The sequence below is a fragment of the Varroa destructor genome, unplaced genomic scaffold (assembly GCF_002443255.2).
Source record: "Varroa destructor unplaced genomic scaffold, Vdes_3.0 BEIS01000002.1, whole genome shotgun sequence".
Classification (NCBI taxonomy): Eukaryota; Metazoa; Arthropoda; class Arachnida; order Mesostigmata; family Varroidae; genus Varroa; species Varroa destructor.
Window position 1 is genome coordinate 14,290,315 of NW_019211455.1, and position 18,127 is coordinate 14,308,441.

An 18,127-nucleotide genomic window follows, 5' to 3' on the forward strand; every position below is an offset into this window, starting at 1 on the left:
CGCCGGCTTTCGTTGGTTGTACTGTTGTTCCATGTTATTGCTTTATATTTTACTTTCGGATATTGTCACTTTCGTAGAATCAAGTAGAGTCCTGTACTTTCTTTAAAATGCTCTTCCAGAGTCATGTGTGATACTAAAGACGTTTGCAGGACTCTTGTTCGAGCCGTACTTGTGTATAAGGCAGAGGAGCTTTCAAACGCGCATTTCTGCCAGCTCATGAAACTGAATCAAGCGTGTCTCATATCCAACCTGACAGATCGATGGAAATCTCAGGAATGGCTTGTCCCGGACACCGGCGAAGTAAACGTACCTGTTCTTGAGGAGCTTTTTGGTGACTGCATTGTGCCTGTCGCGGATTGCCAGCGCAGTGAGTATGGCTCACAACTAAAACGAGACATGACTATGAAAGAATACATGCAATATTGGAGGACGTATCAACGGCCGCGAATCACTGAAGATGCTTGGGGATCGATCGAGCGAGACAATTGCTTGTATCTTAAGGATTGGCACATGCAACGAGACGTTCCACATTATTTGGCCTATGAGATACCTGAATATTTTGCTTCTGATTGGCTGAACGAGTACTGGCGTGAAAAGCGTGAGGGCCACGATGATTACCGGTTTGTGTATATCGGACCTCAAGGCTCATGGACACCACTTCATTGTGACGTGTTCGGCTCGTACTCGTGGTCTGGTAATGTTTGCGGTCAAAAACTCTGGTTATTACTTCCTCCCGGTGAGGAGCAATACTACTGCGATTGCACAGGTAAATTAGCTTGTGATTTGACCGAAATTGATCATCAACACTTCCCAAAAGCGCGAGAACATCAGTCAGAGTTTGGGGGACCGATTCGGATTAGGCAAAATCCGGGCGACGTTATCTTTGTGCCATCCGGATGGCACCATCAAGTGCTCAATGTCACGGATACGATATCCATCAATCATAACTGGTTCAACGCGCACAATTTGCATTTTATATTCGACAGGCTTTGCGCGGCGGAAGCGGAGGTAATGAACGAGTTAAGCTTCTTGCAGGGTGATGAAGATTTCGAGGCCCAAGTGGAGATCGTGTTGAGGGCTCATCATGGCATGAATAGACAGGACTTTAGGGAAATCCTAACATTTATCGCTGAAAAAAGAACGCAACAAGGACTAAACACCGCATCACCGGATTCCATTTTAGATCTAGAGTACAGTAGAGAATATCTGAAGGATGAGCCGCTGACAAAGAGTACCAGATCAACTACGTAATGGTAAGTTGAGGCGCGTCCAGGTATGTACAACATTACAAAAGCGTACATTTCACGGGATGCGTTAAAATTAGAAGGCCTTTGTGTGCCTGCATGTTGTTTTCAGCAAGATATTTAAAAATGTATTCGTTCCCATTGTTGCTTGGAACTATTTGTCTTTGAAAATGGGGTCGAAATCGAATTCTGTAAATGAAGTGGCCTTAATCGAGGCTTTAAGTGTAATAGTTTCTAGATACATGTCACTAATACAAGGGTGTTTTTCGAATTCAAACGATCTCTGGTTTCGCAAAGATGAGCGTACTTAATATACTCTAGGCCGCGTTAGTTCAATGGTGCACTTTAGGCTGCAAGGTAGTTACAGGTCTGCCTCGAGTATAACTAAATAACATTTGAATCATGGGCATGGAGACAACGATTGTAAAGTAGCAGTTTGAGGTCGGAGACGCCCGCTTACTAGAAACCACACGGGCAACCCAAGTATCACCTCGACCAATATTATAACTAAGTAAAGTGGCACTCTAAACCTTCTAACGAAACGCTTTGATATGATATCTAGTTTGAACTCGCCTTAACCGGAACGTGTCCAGCCTTCTTACGCAACTGGTGACTGGAGCTGAACGTATCCTCGATCACAGAAAGCCAGCTCCGTTTCTTATAAAATAATCGGCTACTGCCAGTCCCCTGAGGTTCTTTGAACGGACGCGTTATTCTTGTTGACAGCATGGTTCTAACCATCGCTCCACTGACGAATATCTAAACATTAGGAATAGCGACTCATGTCTTATCTTGGAAAATCACAAAACGATACGTTATCAGTTCAAAGGTTCGATCGGCATATTCCACGCAAACGAGGCTGAGTTTGTTCTCCATTACGGAGAAGGAGGAGCTGAAAACAAACGCTGGCTGGAGGCTATCTTAGCGACAGTAATCCGACAGCATGTATATTTTGGATTCAGTCGAAACATAGGGAGCTCTGCATCTTGTGACAACGTAGAAAGCGTTGTAAGATAAAGATAAGCCGACGGCTAACAACTACGATACACAAATAAAATACATATAAAAAAGTAAATTAAAGCAAACAAATCTTATTTTAAAAACGCTTCTTCGAAGGTATTTCCTGAACAATGGGTGCGATAAGTCGCTATGTGGGACCATTTTTGAAAAAAAAAAATTGATCTCATCGAGCTAATTATTTTTCCCTTTGACAATACATCTGTTATAAGATTGGATTGAACAAAGGGTTTGGGCCTTCCGAGTACGGGACTCTTGAGGCTGACAGCGCGATCATTTAGTCTCAGTCGTAGAGGTCCACAGATTTATTCGGTACCCGAATCATAATCCTTCTATAATTAAGCTTGTTTCCTTTTTCCGGTTTAGACATTGAGCAACAGCCGGTCGTGGTGCAGTAAAAAAAACTAAACATTTCTGTTCTTTGTAAATATGCGATTCTAATGTATATTAACAATTTAATTTACACAATAAAATTTAAATAGAAAAAACAATATCAAAACTGTAACTCCGCTAAGTTCGATATCTCGTAATGGAAACCGTTTTGTTCGAATATAATGGTGAACCACTTTACCATTTGCAGCCTTACCCACAGTGACCCTTAAATGTCTACCTAAGGCTTCGCAGGATCAAGAGTACCCGAATGGTGAATAACAGTTCAACTGTTTATTTTTATTCTCGTTAATAAAACATTCGACTTTTAGACCTGAAATATCTCCTGGGAAACGCGAAGTGTCTTGGTCATCACGAGCCCTCATTGTTCTCCATCCACCCAATATTTCTTGCCTGTTTCTGTGACAGCTGCTGTCTGTACTATCTAATTTCGTTGGCCTACTTTTGTTGTCATGGCTCAGCTGTGGCCTCATAAATAGACATAGTGTATTCACAACAGCGCCAAAGGATATTCACTGCAACTATGGTAAATGCGCTATGGCAGTCTCATATGCTTCACAAACATCATTGGGCAATGTATCGAAGCAACCGTTCAAGAAGAGTTTCAAATGCTCACACACATATATACACAGGCAGTAAATTGTTTCTTGAAGAACTATACAAGCTCGATTGTGTGTCAGTTCATTTTGTTCCATCGGTGGTATTAAATGCTGCTTGCAAATCATTTTGTTTTTAGCGATGTGTTATAAACTGACTGCTTTAAGTACCCCTTAATAATTGATTATTTTATATAGGAAGTAGCGTTTTCAGTTCCGACAAGCAAGCCACCGCTAAATGGTTACACTCCACGCTTTCGCACTGTATACCTAAGCTACGAAAGCATTTTTACTAATTGGTATCATTCTTCATCATAATTAGTTATAGACTATTTGCTAATTACATCTAGTATTTATGTTCTAAAAACGATGACAATGATAATAAATCAGCTTTTGTAGAAACAGACTCGCTTTCGTAGCAACCGCGTCGCATTAAACTAGTGTTTTCGGTTGTTAAATGAAGAGCTCGTGGTTCGAGTATTCGGGGTAGTCGCCCGTTCCTTAGCTGCAACCCCATAAACATTTGGCTTATCGAGGTTGATGAAAAAAATGCTAAATAACAAGTACATTAGGAACTAGATGACGAGCATAATATGTTACACAAAAAAATCAGATACAACCTTTGCAGGAAATACCTTGCCGAACGCTTAAAAACAACTGAAAAAGGATCTTCCCTTTCTTTTAGGGCACTAAACCGATTTCATTGGCATAAAATATAGTCATTAGTTAACTTAATTACCAAGCTTCTCTATATCATACAGGAAGCCTTGTTAACGAAGTGCATGACGAAGTACCATAGAAAGCCCTTCACTGGCTAATTGACGCCCTACAGATTTTGATTCTGTGCACCTTTTGTTAAAGGTGGCAGGTGGTGACGTATCCGTATATTCACAACTGAGCAGGAAGCTTTCAGCGAGAAGGTTTTATCGGTAAAAAAAGATAGAGATTGGTCAGCGCTAGATACCAATACAATGATTCCAGACCCGATCCTTTGTTTAAAAAAAAAAAACAATATGATCGTGATATTCATTTCCAAACGCACTTGACAGCTGTTTTTTTATAAGGACCAATCTGTGAGTTGTCGTCTCATCCCAAAGGAGATTTGTTGGTATTGATTCGAGAGGTAGCTGCAATTAACTTATCCGCCTCACCTTTTACTTGTATCTGCTATTATACAAGACAAAACAAAGTTACTGTTGAACTTGATGATAAAATATCCGACACGTTTCTATAGTAATCAATTAGCCTGTTTGAATCAAAGAAGTCATCGACGACTTATGAACTTGAGCACTAACACCGAACCAAGTATGGTTTGTTGTCTTCGAAAACGAGCATTTCCAAGCTTCATTTAAACTTCAACCCATTGATGCACGTCGTTGAAGCTATCTCTATGCATTGTCTTGACTAGAGGATAACAAATGCGTTTCAGTTTACTTCAATGAATGTACGTGCACACCGGTGATGAAAATATATCACCAAAACAACTAATTTATCTAACATCGACTGAAAACAAACGAAAAATTGCCCATGCATCATGCGAGCTTCTGCCGAAACGTCATCGCACTAAAGCTGACGTTGCCCTAAATTTATTCTTTTCCTCTTATTGTTTTAGAATAGTCGTATTATTATTATTAACATTTAATATGGCTCAACACAAAAAAGTACGAGTTTCTGATTCGTTGATGGCAAGTTTCCTTATACGTGTACTAATAGAGCTGCTTGAATATCGTTGCTGACCTTTTATTGATTGAATCCCGTAGTCGAAAGGATAAATTGAACACAATGAAGATTGGAAAAGAAGAATGGCTTGTCAGGATGAACAAATCCCTTTCCTTGTTTCTCCTTTCGCTCGTAGTAGCAAGCGTTAACCAAAGGGTGATGTATAGCTTTCACTTAATATTGAATCCGTTGATCGTAATTAAAGCGCAGCAAGCAAGTCGATGCGCAGGACGTGGTCGGTTTCTCGCGACGCGTCTTCTAGCATGCAATGGAAGCATGCCTTAGCAGAGTTGTCCTTTTGTCAACGAACGTGTCCCTTTTACTAGCCCGCCCCCAGTCTAGTGGTTCTTACCCGTCTGGACAAATAGGTTTGATAATAAATTCATTCAGTATGCATATAGGCCCGTTGAATCTGGAACGAAACGTATCCACTTCCATAGAAACACTCTTAGTTTTATAATATAAATAACACTAGATGTAAAAGTGATAATGAAATACATACCCATGATAGTGGCATATTCACATACCCACATAAAGACTCAATTAAAAATAGAAAACATATATATTAAATATGAGTGAGCAATAGACATGCAGAAACACCCTGCTATGGCCAAATTATGTTGGAAATTACCCTCGGCTGTTCAAGTTGCCAGAAAGTTTTCTTTGAATTAATTTCTACTCTACTCTACTATGAAGATATTTTAATTTTTAATTCCTAAATGCTGTCTGTCTAAAATAATGTGGGAAAGATGAGAAATCAATTACGTATGGGTCTCAAATTAAAAATGCGTGGCTAACGAATATATATTGTGGAGAAAACACTAAGAGTGGTCGACAATCCGTATTATAAAAAGCCTAATCCATCCACTCTTCACGTGTATGCATGAAAACTAAGATTCTCTTAAAATGCATTTCGTGTAAAAATTTTCTAGGCCAAGTGGATATCTTAATTCGCACGATGCCCTATACCTTAAACGTGGTTATCCCTGTCAGCTGTGTCATGTACCAATTTATAGTAATCGATATGTTTTGTGCTTGACCTCCGTCAGCTGCCAGGGGCTGGCTAATCAGATTGAACATCTCTCCTCCTTTTTGCGGTGGTTTTGCTTAGAACCACTGCTTTACCCTTCGTCCAGTATTTTCATGTTACGTCTTTGGTGGCCTCTTCTTCTTTCGTCGGGGGAGCACCGTCTATCCGGTAGACGTCACGGGCCTATGTGAGTTCGATAAAATACGCGAGTTGGTCTGAATGAGTACTTCTTTCGCTCATCGTTCAGGAGAAGGGTCTAAGAACCTTCTCAGCGACAAAAGCTAGGCCTTTTGTATGTTAGCGATGTGTTAAGTGGAAAAAGGTGAATCCCATGATTACCGGATGTTGTGATATTGGAAAGAAAACTGTTATGCTGGTACCAAACAAAAACTGTGTTATACTCGAGCGCCTTCAAGATATAGCATTTTAAGGCATACTAAAAGGGCTGTAGCTGAGATGTGATGGACTCTAGAGAGCGCTTCCTATTAAATGGTTGCGATAATTGAGTGCAGGTCGATTTCTGAATGTATCTGACGAGTGAGTCAACGGATGCTGTTCGTACTCAACAATTCAAATATCTTTAACCTTTTTTTGGACCTACTGTACAGGACTGCAATAGGAAACAGAGCGCTTGTGGGCATTTTCTGGCTGGTGAGAGACCATGGGGCTTTAGAAAAGCGAACTTTGTCTGCCGTCTCAAATATGGAAGCTGGAAGAAACGTCCAAAAACAGAGAATATCATTTTCGTGCAACAATGAAAGTGATAGTACCTGAATGAATACTAATACCGATCACTTTCTCACGAGTTGTGAGGTAAAATTTTATATTTATCTACTATAAAAAAAATTGTAGGCTTACTGAGCTTTAGAATTTAGCTTTATACCGTTTGCATAAATCTTATGAAAACTGGCAAAATTGTCTTCTGATTTCTATTAAGAGCAGAGAATATTATATGATTGATAACAAAAGTTCCCTGTTTCTACAGGAAGCTGTGATGGTCATAATCGCCTATGACCTAACGTCACCTAACGTCAGCCGAATCCGTTGTGGTTTCAACTATTAGTGATAGAAGCTACTACTGTCACAATCACTAATTGTTGCAGTTTTTTTTCCTAGTAGATTGTTTTATGAAACCTTTTCTTGCCCATGATAGTCGTTAGGCCTTGTCCTGTAGTCTACAAGCAACGCAGATATTTACTCTGTGACCGATAATAGAGTATATACGCGTATGACATGATGCCCGAACGAAACTACAATCTTCTCTCGAATATCAGCAAAAGACAACTGTTCAAACTGGAAATAAATGCATTGGTTTTTGCATGATTTGACGTTTTACATCAAGCAGATAAAAGCACGTTATCTAGTTGATTAGAGAAATTTGTTTATAAAAAAATATTGTAGCTTACTTGAATTCAGGTGGCAAACAGGTCGTAACATGTTGAAACACTGGGATCCTACAGGGGCTGTTTCGCGATAATTACCAGATATCGTACCCGAACGTGCGTTGAGAGATAAGATAGCGTTAATTTTAGTACGGCTTGATATATCCGGTTTGAAGTGAAGATGCTTTTTTGCTCAGCATATGGATGCTGTTTTTTTTTCATGTCTTTTATTACATGCCGTATGATAGAATAACTCAGCAAAAACATATGCCGTTTTTCTACATATATATACATAGGTATATATATGTCAGACACTTCTGTTCTTCTCTATTCTTACAATCACAATAATTACATAACAGACAACATATTGAATTTTAAATGTCTTTATAATGTCCCTTTGTAATAATAGCTTGCATTATAAACAATACTGTTACCAATAATTCGCCGCTTGAACCGTACACATGACAACGAATAGGCAATATTGCCACATGTTTTTTAAGTTCTCAGAATTATCATTTTAAGTATAAAATTAAAGACTTGTTCTCACTAAGAGTATTATCAAACTGGATCCTGCTGGACTTATTTAAGGTTTTTCCAACATACCTAAGAAACATCATATAAACAACCATACAAACATCTATAAGGCTTAATAACAATTATATCATATAATTACAATATTTTTCTTAATTTTTTATTTTAGTCATTTCGTACCTACCTGGTCATTATCTATGGTGATAACTTTTGTCTACGCTAAGACTACTACCGTTGTTGTATGCGTGTTAGTTAAAGGCTGGCACAAAAAAGCACTCACCCAGATTACGCAGTTTTTTGCTGTCAAGAATTTACCATAGAAACTTCCTATTTATCTCTCCTTGATCTTCACTCTAACCCGAGTTGGATAATGCTTATTCCGGCGATATCTGCGTAATTTACTATAATTCATGAGCGATAGCCAACAACGATGAGGTTTCGAGTGTGCGAAGCTTGAACTTTTGAGGAAAAGGTTTATGGAGCAAATAAATATAATTTAATTTTCATTGTCGAATTTTTCGCAGTCCTTTTCAGAATCGTAGGATTCTTCAGTCTTCTGAGGATCATTTTGATTCCTTCTGTGTATGTTGTGATGTCGATATTGTCAATGAGCGACATCTCAGGCTGCCTGTCAATGTAACTGATTGAATATATCGAATTCGACACAAACGGATAGGATCCTTCTGCAAAGTTACATTGGCTGAAACTGGACTGGTTTCTTAAAAATGTGTTGTTTGCTGCTGGTCGCTTTTGACATCACTCGGGCAGCTTGGCTGGTGCTTGGTAAGTGTTAAATGAAAATCTACCTAGACGTCGGCTTTGCGCAATCGCTTGGCCATACGACTTTTGCATTTTTGCTATAAAGAAAAGTCAACGACGGTACAACTAAACGAGGGCAGGTAGCCAGACCGACAAGACACGCAGTCAATCCTAGGTAAGGCTTGCATCGGAAGGAAACAAAGAAAAACCCGACCGTTTATGTAGTCATAGATAAAAAGAAAAGGTTTAACGGCAATCAGCTATATGGAGATAATTTCTGGCGGCATCAGTAACATCGATTCGATAACCGTCACTTCGTCAGATTTCATTGAAATAAGCATATGCGTCTTGATACGAGATAACTATACGTGCATGTCAGGATAAACAGGATTCTAAGTTCTGGTATAAGAACGCTAATTTATAATACTGAAAGTATTTTAGGCGTTTGTCTCATTTAACTCGGTTATTGAGAAGCTTTTGTTAACAAGATGATGGATTTCAAGATACAAGATTAAAATAAAGCACATAATTTTTTCAGTTATTGGCTTATTTTATGCTAAATGTGTTGCAGTGGTTATGTATATAACTTCTTCATAATAACGTCTTCACAACAACAAGCTACATTGAGGTCCATGTGTATATGATTGTTCATTTACTCAAGTTTATTTTATCAGACATGAATCAATCTCTAACGTGCCGAACAAATATAGCATTTGTGAGATTCGGCTATGCTACGGCCTGTAAACGAGCAGAATATATGCTGTTAAGGTATATTTGAATTTACACGGTATATGCCCTGACGCAAACTTACTTCCGACGAAAGTTAGATGGGCAGTTATACTGATTCTCCAAATTTAAAGCGTATAGAACTTAAATTTTCAGCTCAAAATTGTTTTCAAACCGAATTCAATACTTGCCGATCAGAGCGATCTTTTAACACTTACGCACAATCGGCCCTGAGGGGTGAAAGCTAAAACCTGCATTATGCTGGTTAGAATAGTTCTTGCAAGTAATGAAGAAAACATGCCTAATTTAGAAAAAATTTAAGAAACTCCCTTAATTATTTAAAAAACAATGGAAAAATTGAAGTTTAATCATTTGGTGAGGTCGCATAGATCGAAATACAATTAGTTACATAAAAACAACTAGAGAAAAGGCGTCCTTTCCGGTTGGTTAGCCTTTTTGTCCAATTCTAAAGGGATAAAGTACATTATGATCACCCTCCACTTCGATATTTCGCTCAGTCCCAAAACATTACTGATAGGATTTGCCGAAGCAGCTGAGACTGAAAATTAAATAACCATTGTTAAAGCCACGGTAATGGGGGGATTTTCTTTATCTGTTTAGACTTATGTAATTGGGAACTCTCTTGGTAATCTATCTAAAAATAAACACAAGCTAAGTAAGCGAGAATCTTTTATACGGACTATGAGAGAAAGTGCTAGCAAGCCAATGACTATGATATTTGACAGTCCAGTGGTATAGTCTAAATGGCTAAGTACTGAATGCGCTATCAGTGAAATGGTGACCTAACAGAAACCTATTTCCATTCCAAGTACGGAACGGTAGCCCGACCAAATTAAGTCTATCTGCATTGCTCTACGGGTATTACAATAGACGTGTGCAAAAGTCAAAACACGTTCTCTAACACTCGGCGACTCATTTAAGTTAGTTATCTAGTACAGGATATCGTACTCACCATGGTTGCTTGAGTCTCACTTGGTATGCTATGTCCAATGTACATTGTTTGCTAACTGAAGACCTGCGACGCATGGTCATAACTCAGTCAGCCAAGATACAGTGCTTAGAGCTGTGTCAGGAGCGGACGATCCAGTGCCCCTGTCGGGTACATACAGATGGGTACTACAATCGAAACAGCAGGGGCCAGTGAGTCGCCGTTAGACACATCATATCTCAATAAAAAAAAGACTAATTCTTCAATTCGAAGCGAGTCATGTACCGCTGTAAAAATCGTTGAAAGTAAATGTCTGGCATTATATATATATATATAGAAAATCACTTTCTCTTGCAGCCCACATCAAATGGGGATACATCTTTTTAGAGTTTTGTAAACGCAGTTTATGAGCAGGTTATAATCTTCATTAGCACGAGCAGGTGTTGGACACTTTGAAAAATGCCACTATTCATCAGAAGATGAATCACTCGTCTCGACATCCAAGCGATCATACTAAGCGTCTTCCGCGATTAATTTTTGGGCTCGTTATTTTCTAAGAGAAAAAACTCGGCGACATAGAAACAGTGAGGAAAGCCGACGACCCTCTCTGGCACTCTTGCCTTATTGTCGCGCAATCTCCTTTCCCTTTGACCCCAGTTTGAATAAAAAGCTAGATGCGCAGACTGTGAGCCAACATAGAACACTTTAATTTTTGTGAACGCGAAAAAGCAGGCCGCTAGTAATCGGACCCAATAGTTAATCCCACAAAAGCAAGTTAGTTATACTTCAACTGTTCAAGGTTTTCTTCGCCGTTGTTGTTAAGGTAGATTTCATATTCATTTGGACCATGAAGAACCTAACGCTGCAAAAGCTCATCGTGGAGCTCTATAAAGTGTTTGAAAGCGATTCAGTCAATATTGAGCAAGTAAAGCAGCTGATGTCCAGTTACCAGGGCGACCCGGCCGAGTGGAGCAAATATGCCAAATACGAACCTGGCAAGTACACCCGCAATCTCGTCAATGAGGGTAACGGCAAATTCAACCTAATGATCCTTTGCTGGAGCGGTTCGGTAAAGAGCTCCATTCACGACCATGCCGATGCTCACTGTTTTATGCGTTTGTTGGCGGGTGACCTCACGGAGGTGCGCTACGACTGGCCTCACGGTAAAGCAATGCAACTTCGTGATGAATCCACGATGTTGCCCGGCGACGTGTGCTACATCAACAACGAGATAGGTCTGCACCGCGTCGAGAACCGCGCTCCGGAAATCGCTGTTTCCTTACATCTTTATAGCCCTCCGTTTAGCACGTGCTATATGTTCGACGAAAACACCGGTAAGAAGGTAATTTCGAAGGTCACCTTCTGGAGCCGTTACGGAGAGCGCACGCCTATCATTCAGACTCGTGAGCCCTAGAAGTTTCCTTTGAGCTCAATTATCTCTTATCCGAGCGATGTCATTAGCAGTAACGGATAACCGGACAGCGTTTACTTATACATATATAACATATATATATATATATATATAATATAACAAGTATATATACAAATCTGCACTAACAAGCATCAGTCCCACTCAGTATGAAAGTTTTAAGCATTTGCTTGTGGAACTACAAAAAGATGTCCGGCCATTTACTGCCGATCTGCTTGCCCTCCTGCTTGCTCGTACAACGCGGGATCTTTCATCGCAAGCGTCTAAGGTGCCATGCAGTGCACCCCAACGTCTCTGCAGTAGCAGCAAGATGTTCCTGCTAATCAACCTCGTCACTGGAGGCCTATAAGGTCCACTGTAAATGTATCATATCTCACATTGACCTTTACAAAAGCTTTCGTGTATGTCCGAGGCCGGAACGGTACCGGTTCATAAATACTGTCAAATGTCATCTGTATGAACGCTCCTCGAGGTAGTGTCCCGCTGAAACTGAATACTTAAATGCCATCTATCCTGACGAAAGACAGTAGTCCCGTAAACCGACATAAAGCGCTTTGTATTATTTAAGCATAGGTTTGCATTGAATTCTCCAGTGTATATGTATATATATATATATATATACATACACATACACAGATTTGAATCCATTCTCTCTGAGGATGCGCTAAAGGCCAGAGAAAGCCGTAGATTTCAGTTCTATTTACGGAACATACCCTTGATTTCTACTTGGCGAATGGTTCTATTTTCAAACTAGGTAATTGTAAATAAAGCGAAGTAACGACAATAATAATAAACACTATGACTATGACTCTAGACGCGTATGTTCATTTAGGCTGATTAACTTATAGGCTGAAGTTTGTCAGACACGTTCTGGCACTAGTAGTCAAACAAAAGGGAACTAGCGACGGACTGCGTATAAAGCATTCATGAAGCTATAGAAGTTACGAATATTTAACTCGTGTCGCACTGCACAACACGATTCTGCTTCACTGATGCCTATCGAACATATAATTATACTTCACGACTTGTTTGCCCCTTTTGGTCATTCAGAGTGATGCACTGTGTGCTAATTGGCTTTATTATGCAGTTCAATGCGACAGCCAAAGCGAGTAATATATAAAATGCCCAATACGAAATGAGTAATAAGTGTTTATTATTGAATTAACCTTTGATGATGCTATTTAGTATGTCTTAAATACAGGACTATATTCAGCTTCTTTGAATGGATAAATTTGTTTTGTCACCAAAGGCAAATAAGAAAAATTGTGCTTTGCATAAGCAGCTAGTGCTATCAAACACGGGGATACATGTTTATTGCCTTTAGATAGACAGAAAACATCGGTAAAGCGGCGCAGCAACTACGGAGCCGTGAACGGCTTCAGAACGAGATATTCAGGCGTTGCATCGGTTATTTGTCACTCACAGGCAATATCCTTATAGCGCGTCTCTGTGACAGCGTAATGAGCAGCATGTTTGTCTGCCAAACTTAAAACCGCGTGGTGTTCTGGATTCAAGTTCTCGGAATCGAAGTAAACACACTTGGCTTCGTGGAGAGAGCTAGCCGTCTGAACTAACGCCTCGAGTAGCGCGCTTAAAACACAAACAAAGCATTAAACCATTACTTAGTCGGTCAAAATGAACACGAGCATCACATAACTTTACAATCTATCAGTCACATACATCGACGATTTATCGAACTTCTCACAACAGTCGTGTCCTTCTTCTCTTAGGCTGATCGCCCGATTCACTGTCAGAACTTTCTCAATAGACTCTTCTATATAATTCCTACACGTCTCGTGAGTATGTGCAAGCTACAGACAGAACGTCCACATCTAACGAATCTCGGCAGGATTGAACAATAGTCACCTTACGCCACTTTTGATTATCCTTGCCATCTGTTCGTTTGGCCCTCGTCTTGTTTGATCTAGGTGAATCAGCCGACAACTTCCCAGCAAAAATGATACCAGATTGGAATCTCACTTTCCAATTTCGTGTTGTTCCCCTGCGATCCAGAGATGATAGCAAATGACCACGGTGACATTACCCCACTGTGTATGTTGAGATTGGGGAAAAGTTGGTGACCGAAAAACCTTTAGCAAATAGGCGGCTACTGAAGCAACAAGCATCTAATCAGTGGCTAGCTAGGAAGAAAGCGTCACTTGATACGAAGAAGCTCTTTATTGACTTTTTTTCATATCTGACGTGCGGAGACGCATCCTGTTGTTTCAGGCCACGATGCGTTATGTACGGGCATATAATATTAGAGTATATTTTCTATTACCAAATATGCTTGCCATATATATATATACATGTATAATGATTATTGTTAATCGATGGGAATCGTTTGAGCTATTTCGGGGCTATCGTTCAGTCCTTATACGAAGACACCCTAAAAAAATGAACCGGTTAAACATTTTGGTGAGGAAACCCGCGCTACTACCCGTTGGATGTTTCTTAATTTGATCAGAGAATCAAATGCCTTTTACCGATTACTAAAACAGTTCAGTAGAATACGACCAGGTCGTAAACAGTTACCCATACAATCACAGTCAAATTATTCATCGTTGCCAAGTACTTTTATGCAATGCGTCGGCATATCACTAAAACGTCGTCTTTCTACAAGCTCGTCAGCCCTAGTTGTTATGAAGGTTGTGTGTACCTAATCTTTTATGTCCCACTTAACGTTGAGTGGCGAGACAGTCGTGAGACACTTGCTTGTTGATAACACGTAAGTCATCGTTAGAGCGGTGATGTTATCTATTGGAAACCGGTGACGCCGGCGACAGTGATACCGCCAGAATAAATATACTCGAGGAGACCTAGATGTTCCGCCATGGTAAACATAACACAGGTGTCACGCTAGACTTCACGGTTCCGCAAAGATTTCCTCGATTTCGGGTAACCCTCCACCGTTTTTACTATAGCAAAACGAACAAGTGCGCAAAGCGCGATACGAAGCCACAGCCTACAGGGAAAAACGAACAAAGGTCAGCACTGATCGACATGCGTCCATTTATTTGACTGTATCTGATTTCTCACGGAACTAAACAAAAACGCATTTGTGGCTATTTATGTTGTTGAAAACTTTTAGAATCTATATAGGTACACAAGCCAGTATTGGCTCTGTTGCCGCTAACATCGACTGACACAGTTATCGGCGTATTTACTAAGTGATGCTGATACATTTAATGCCTTATCGCACCGCAGTACTGATACGGAGAACATGAGATACATAACCGTTTCTGAAGACATTGTGTAAATACCCTGTCTGGTTATACAACTTTGATTAAACAACTTATATGAACTTATAAACAGTTGTTTATTGTAGATTTTGCAAGGTGCTAAGGAAGCTAGTAGCGTGCAATGTTCACTATGTTCTTATTGGCATAGTGGGGGGTACCCGATCATTCCTGAGGATGCTTAGGTACAGTGAGTCATTCTGCAACTTCGGTCAGGCGATTTCAGGTGATATAGCGAAGCGGCTAAACAGGTGAGAAGTTTACACTTCTATCTATTTCGCAGAACAACAAAGATACGCATTGATTCCCAGTATTCTTTGTCATGGACAAAACATTTTAAACAGAAAAAACTTTACTTGCTCTCGTTTCGGCCTACTGAACATGTGATAGAGAATCGGTCTGGATAGTTCATATGTACTAAAAAGAACTCCTAGCCAAGCTCTTTTATTGTTAGCCTCGTGTTGATATCAAAATAATTCCGTCATGGACGGGAAAAGAAGAGGTATATTGATAGGGCTAATGATATTCTAATGGAAAATTCACCAAAAAAATATACTACTTGTGGTAGATAGTGTTTTATAGCTAGTGCTTTCTGGACCATAAATATCTGGAAGAATTAATAACAGCCCTGAAGTTGTATTATTCAAATCATGTCTAAATCGAAAGCAGCGACCGGCACTAGTGTTAAGCGTTTTTTCAGACGGTCGGCTCCCAGGACGAAAGGAAGTGCGTCTACGTCTAGATACGTAGGGATACGATAGATCTACGTATCCCTAAAATTTGCACGCGAACGCGTTAATTGCTAGGTTATTACAGAGGTACGCGTTTGAACTACTGGTATCCCTTTGACATCACAGAATATTATAACGCTTTCATTGAACCTCTATAGTAGCACTTACAAGAGCATTACTCTAAGCCATTCGAGATTATAAAACAAAGCAAAATTGACTTCGAACTCTTAAGCATACAATTCTTAGTATTTACGGCCTATTCAAGGACCAAGCTTTGATTAATGTCTTCGAATGGTCGCCTTTGAGTCGGATTTTTAACTGCATAAAATATATAATATTTTTTTTGGATATAATAAGAGGCAATATTTAGTTATCCTTAGAGATAAAACTGTTTCCACTTACTGCGGCCTAAAGAAGGTAGCAGAAATAGCGTGAAATTATTAATCATGATCTCGGCGAATTTCGGCGAAAAAATTCAAAAACTATTATCTGAAATTGAAATTTTAACGTGGAGAACAAATGTACCTAAATAAGGAGCATAAGGAGAAGAATGAACTTATATTTTACAACAGATAAAGAGTAGCTAAAAAAAGAGAAAAAAAAATATCATTCTTAGATCCCATAATGGAGCTCGAAACTCTATTGTTCACGTCGAGATTTCGTAATTACAGCTTTTTAATTGGTAAAAACACCACAAGTATTTGCAACTAAAAATGAAAAAAAAATTATCTTTTGAGTTTAATTTGATCGAAAATTGATAGAAAAACTTTTTTCAATGGCAAATATTTTCCATTACAACGTATTGTTTTAAACTTGAACTGACCATGAAACGTTGCTTTTGTTCAATTCCAGATCCGAGACAAATATTTTTACAGATATTAATTACTTGTTTAAAACCTTCGATAATTATGTGCGTGCCTATCTCCGAACTGCTGTAAATGAGAAAGAAGCGAAGATATCAATCGGTTTATGCCCAAAAAGTATAGTAACGTAGGGTCGAGGAAAACCAACTAATGAATATGTTGACAGTTGGCTAATACCCAAGGTCATACTAGAGCGCCCTTGCACGTTTCGCGTTTTTTTTTCGACTGCCGCAAAGGTGGGTCGATTTTTATCTCATGCTTTTGCCTAGATGCGAACCACGTTTTTTTTTTTTAATTACCGACTGAGCGGAGTAACTCGTATTGAAGAAAAGCTTGGCTAAGCAGCAAGTTGTACAAAGGTGCTCCTTAGGTGCATAAATAAAAAGGCATTTAGGACGCATAGCTGTTTTGTCAGGTCTAAAAAAAGAAGACATTATATGGCTTACAAGTTCACTTACACTTTATCACAAACTCGTAAAGGAAGTATAATTATAAAGTAATATACGTCGCATTATAAAATGTTAATTAAAAAAAATTAATTATTATGCGTATGGGCCTGAGTCCAAAGGCTACACTGAATTATGATTAAGTAGGACTAAAATATTTTAATCGATCAAGAGTAACACTAAAACTGCTTAAATTCAACTATATGCCTCAACCAATAAACATAAATATATTATTGCATTTGAGCAATTTTGAGTGTTTCCTCAAGAAATTTTAACTTTAATAGAGCGTAGTTCAAGGTAGTATTTAAGATCTAGTTCAACTGTGTGATGGGGATTGCAGAACAACATTCGTTTACTGTGAAATTAACAACTTAACCACTAGCAAGTCGGTAGGCAGGTGATAATCCAGGTGAAATTTAAAATTGTAATGTAAATGGTGCGATTACAGGAACATATAGGGAAAATTAATTTACAATAAAAACTAAGCTGAATGTTGGTTTATACAGGGACACATTTTCCGACAGAGAGTTAGGCAGGAAACAGAATCCAAGATAGAAGACTGAGGGTAGAATCTCATGAAAAGATTGGTGCATCTTTAAGTCCTTTGCTTCACCTCCCAAACACGATATTATATAGAAATAAATATAAATAAGCATTTCACCACATTTGGATGGTCCGGAAGGTTCTCAACCTTCGCCTCATCTCACTCTGCTACAATTACTCGAACTGTTCGCTCATTAACATGATTATGCTTTTTGTCAAATCTTGGCGCAATACACCTATTTAAAAAAAGCACTTTTTATCTGCGTTGTCTCGGGAAAACTCGTTCTCTAAATGTATTTCGATTGTTCGTGGATTTCTGGATTTCTTCGTGGAAGATTCCGACTATCATAGTTTAATACAGACCCTTCACCAAAAAAAAAAAAACTAAAGTAACTCGAAAAAAAAAGCAAATAATAAAAACTAGATTTTTGTCTCTACAGGTTGGAAATAAAAAAAAGACAATCCATGAAACTGTATGGAATTGTCAGCTAAGACAAATCTACCTGGTCCTACCAATGATAGGTCCGGCACGT

General features: G+C 39.1%; 2 protein-coding genes and 1 long non-coding RNA gene across 10 annotated transcripts in view; 2 read left to right on the forward strand and 1 right to left on the reverse strand.

The window, feature by feature from the left end:
• The first annotated feature begins 123 nt into the window (after positions 1-123).
• JMJD4 (jumonji domain containing 4) overlaps positions 124-18,127 on the forward strand; it is a 45,184-nt gene continuing 27,180 nt past the window's right edge. The window contains exons 1-3 of one of the 5 annotated variants that reach the window (XR_015321893.1): positions 124-1,253; positions 6,605-6,809; positions 8,434-9,205. Coding sequence is in view for 3 of the 5 variants with exons in the window: in XM_022790951.2 (XP_022646686.1) it covers positions 124-1,251 (1,128 nt within the window). In the remaining 2 variants the exon portion in view is untranslated. Of the gene's footprint in view, positions 1,254-6,604; positions 7,320-8,433; positions 9,206-18,127 lie in introns of those variants that run through there. The other 4 variants (XR_002670768.2, XM_022790951.2, XM_086981065.1 and 1 more) reach the window with 4 other exon arrangements.
• Positions 9,308-14,739, reverse strand: LOC111244174 (uncharacterized). 4 transcript variants are annotated; one of them, XR_015321897.1, is made up of 4 exons: positions 13,639-14,739; positions 13,196-13,362; positions 10,368-10,531; positions 9,308-9,406 (listed from the first exon to the last, which is right to left on the reverse strand). It is a non-coding gene; the product is annotated as an uncharacterized LOC111244174 (long non-coding RNA). The 4 variants fall into 4 exon arrangements; XR_015321895.1 differs by having other exon boundaries at positions 9,308-10,531; positions 13,639-13,774; positions 14,259-14,738; XR_015321896.1 differs by having other exon boundaries at positions 9,308-9,953; positions 13,639-14,736.
• On the forward strand, positions 11,041-12,585 carry LOC111244173 (cysteine dioxygenase type 1). The gene has a single exon (XM_022790953.2). The coding sequence runs from the start codon at positions 11,191-11,193 to the stop codon at positions 11,755-11,757; it is 567 nt and encodes a 188-aa protein (XP_022646688.1). The 5' UTR covers positions 11,041-11,190; the 3' UTR covers positions 11,758-12,585.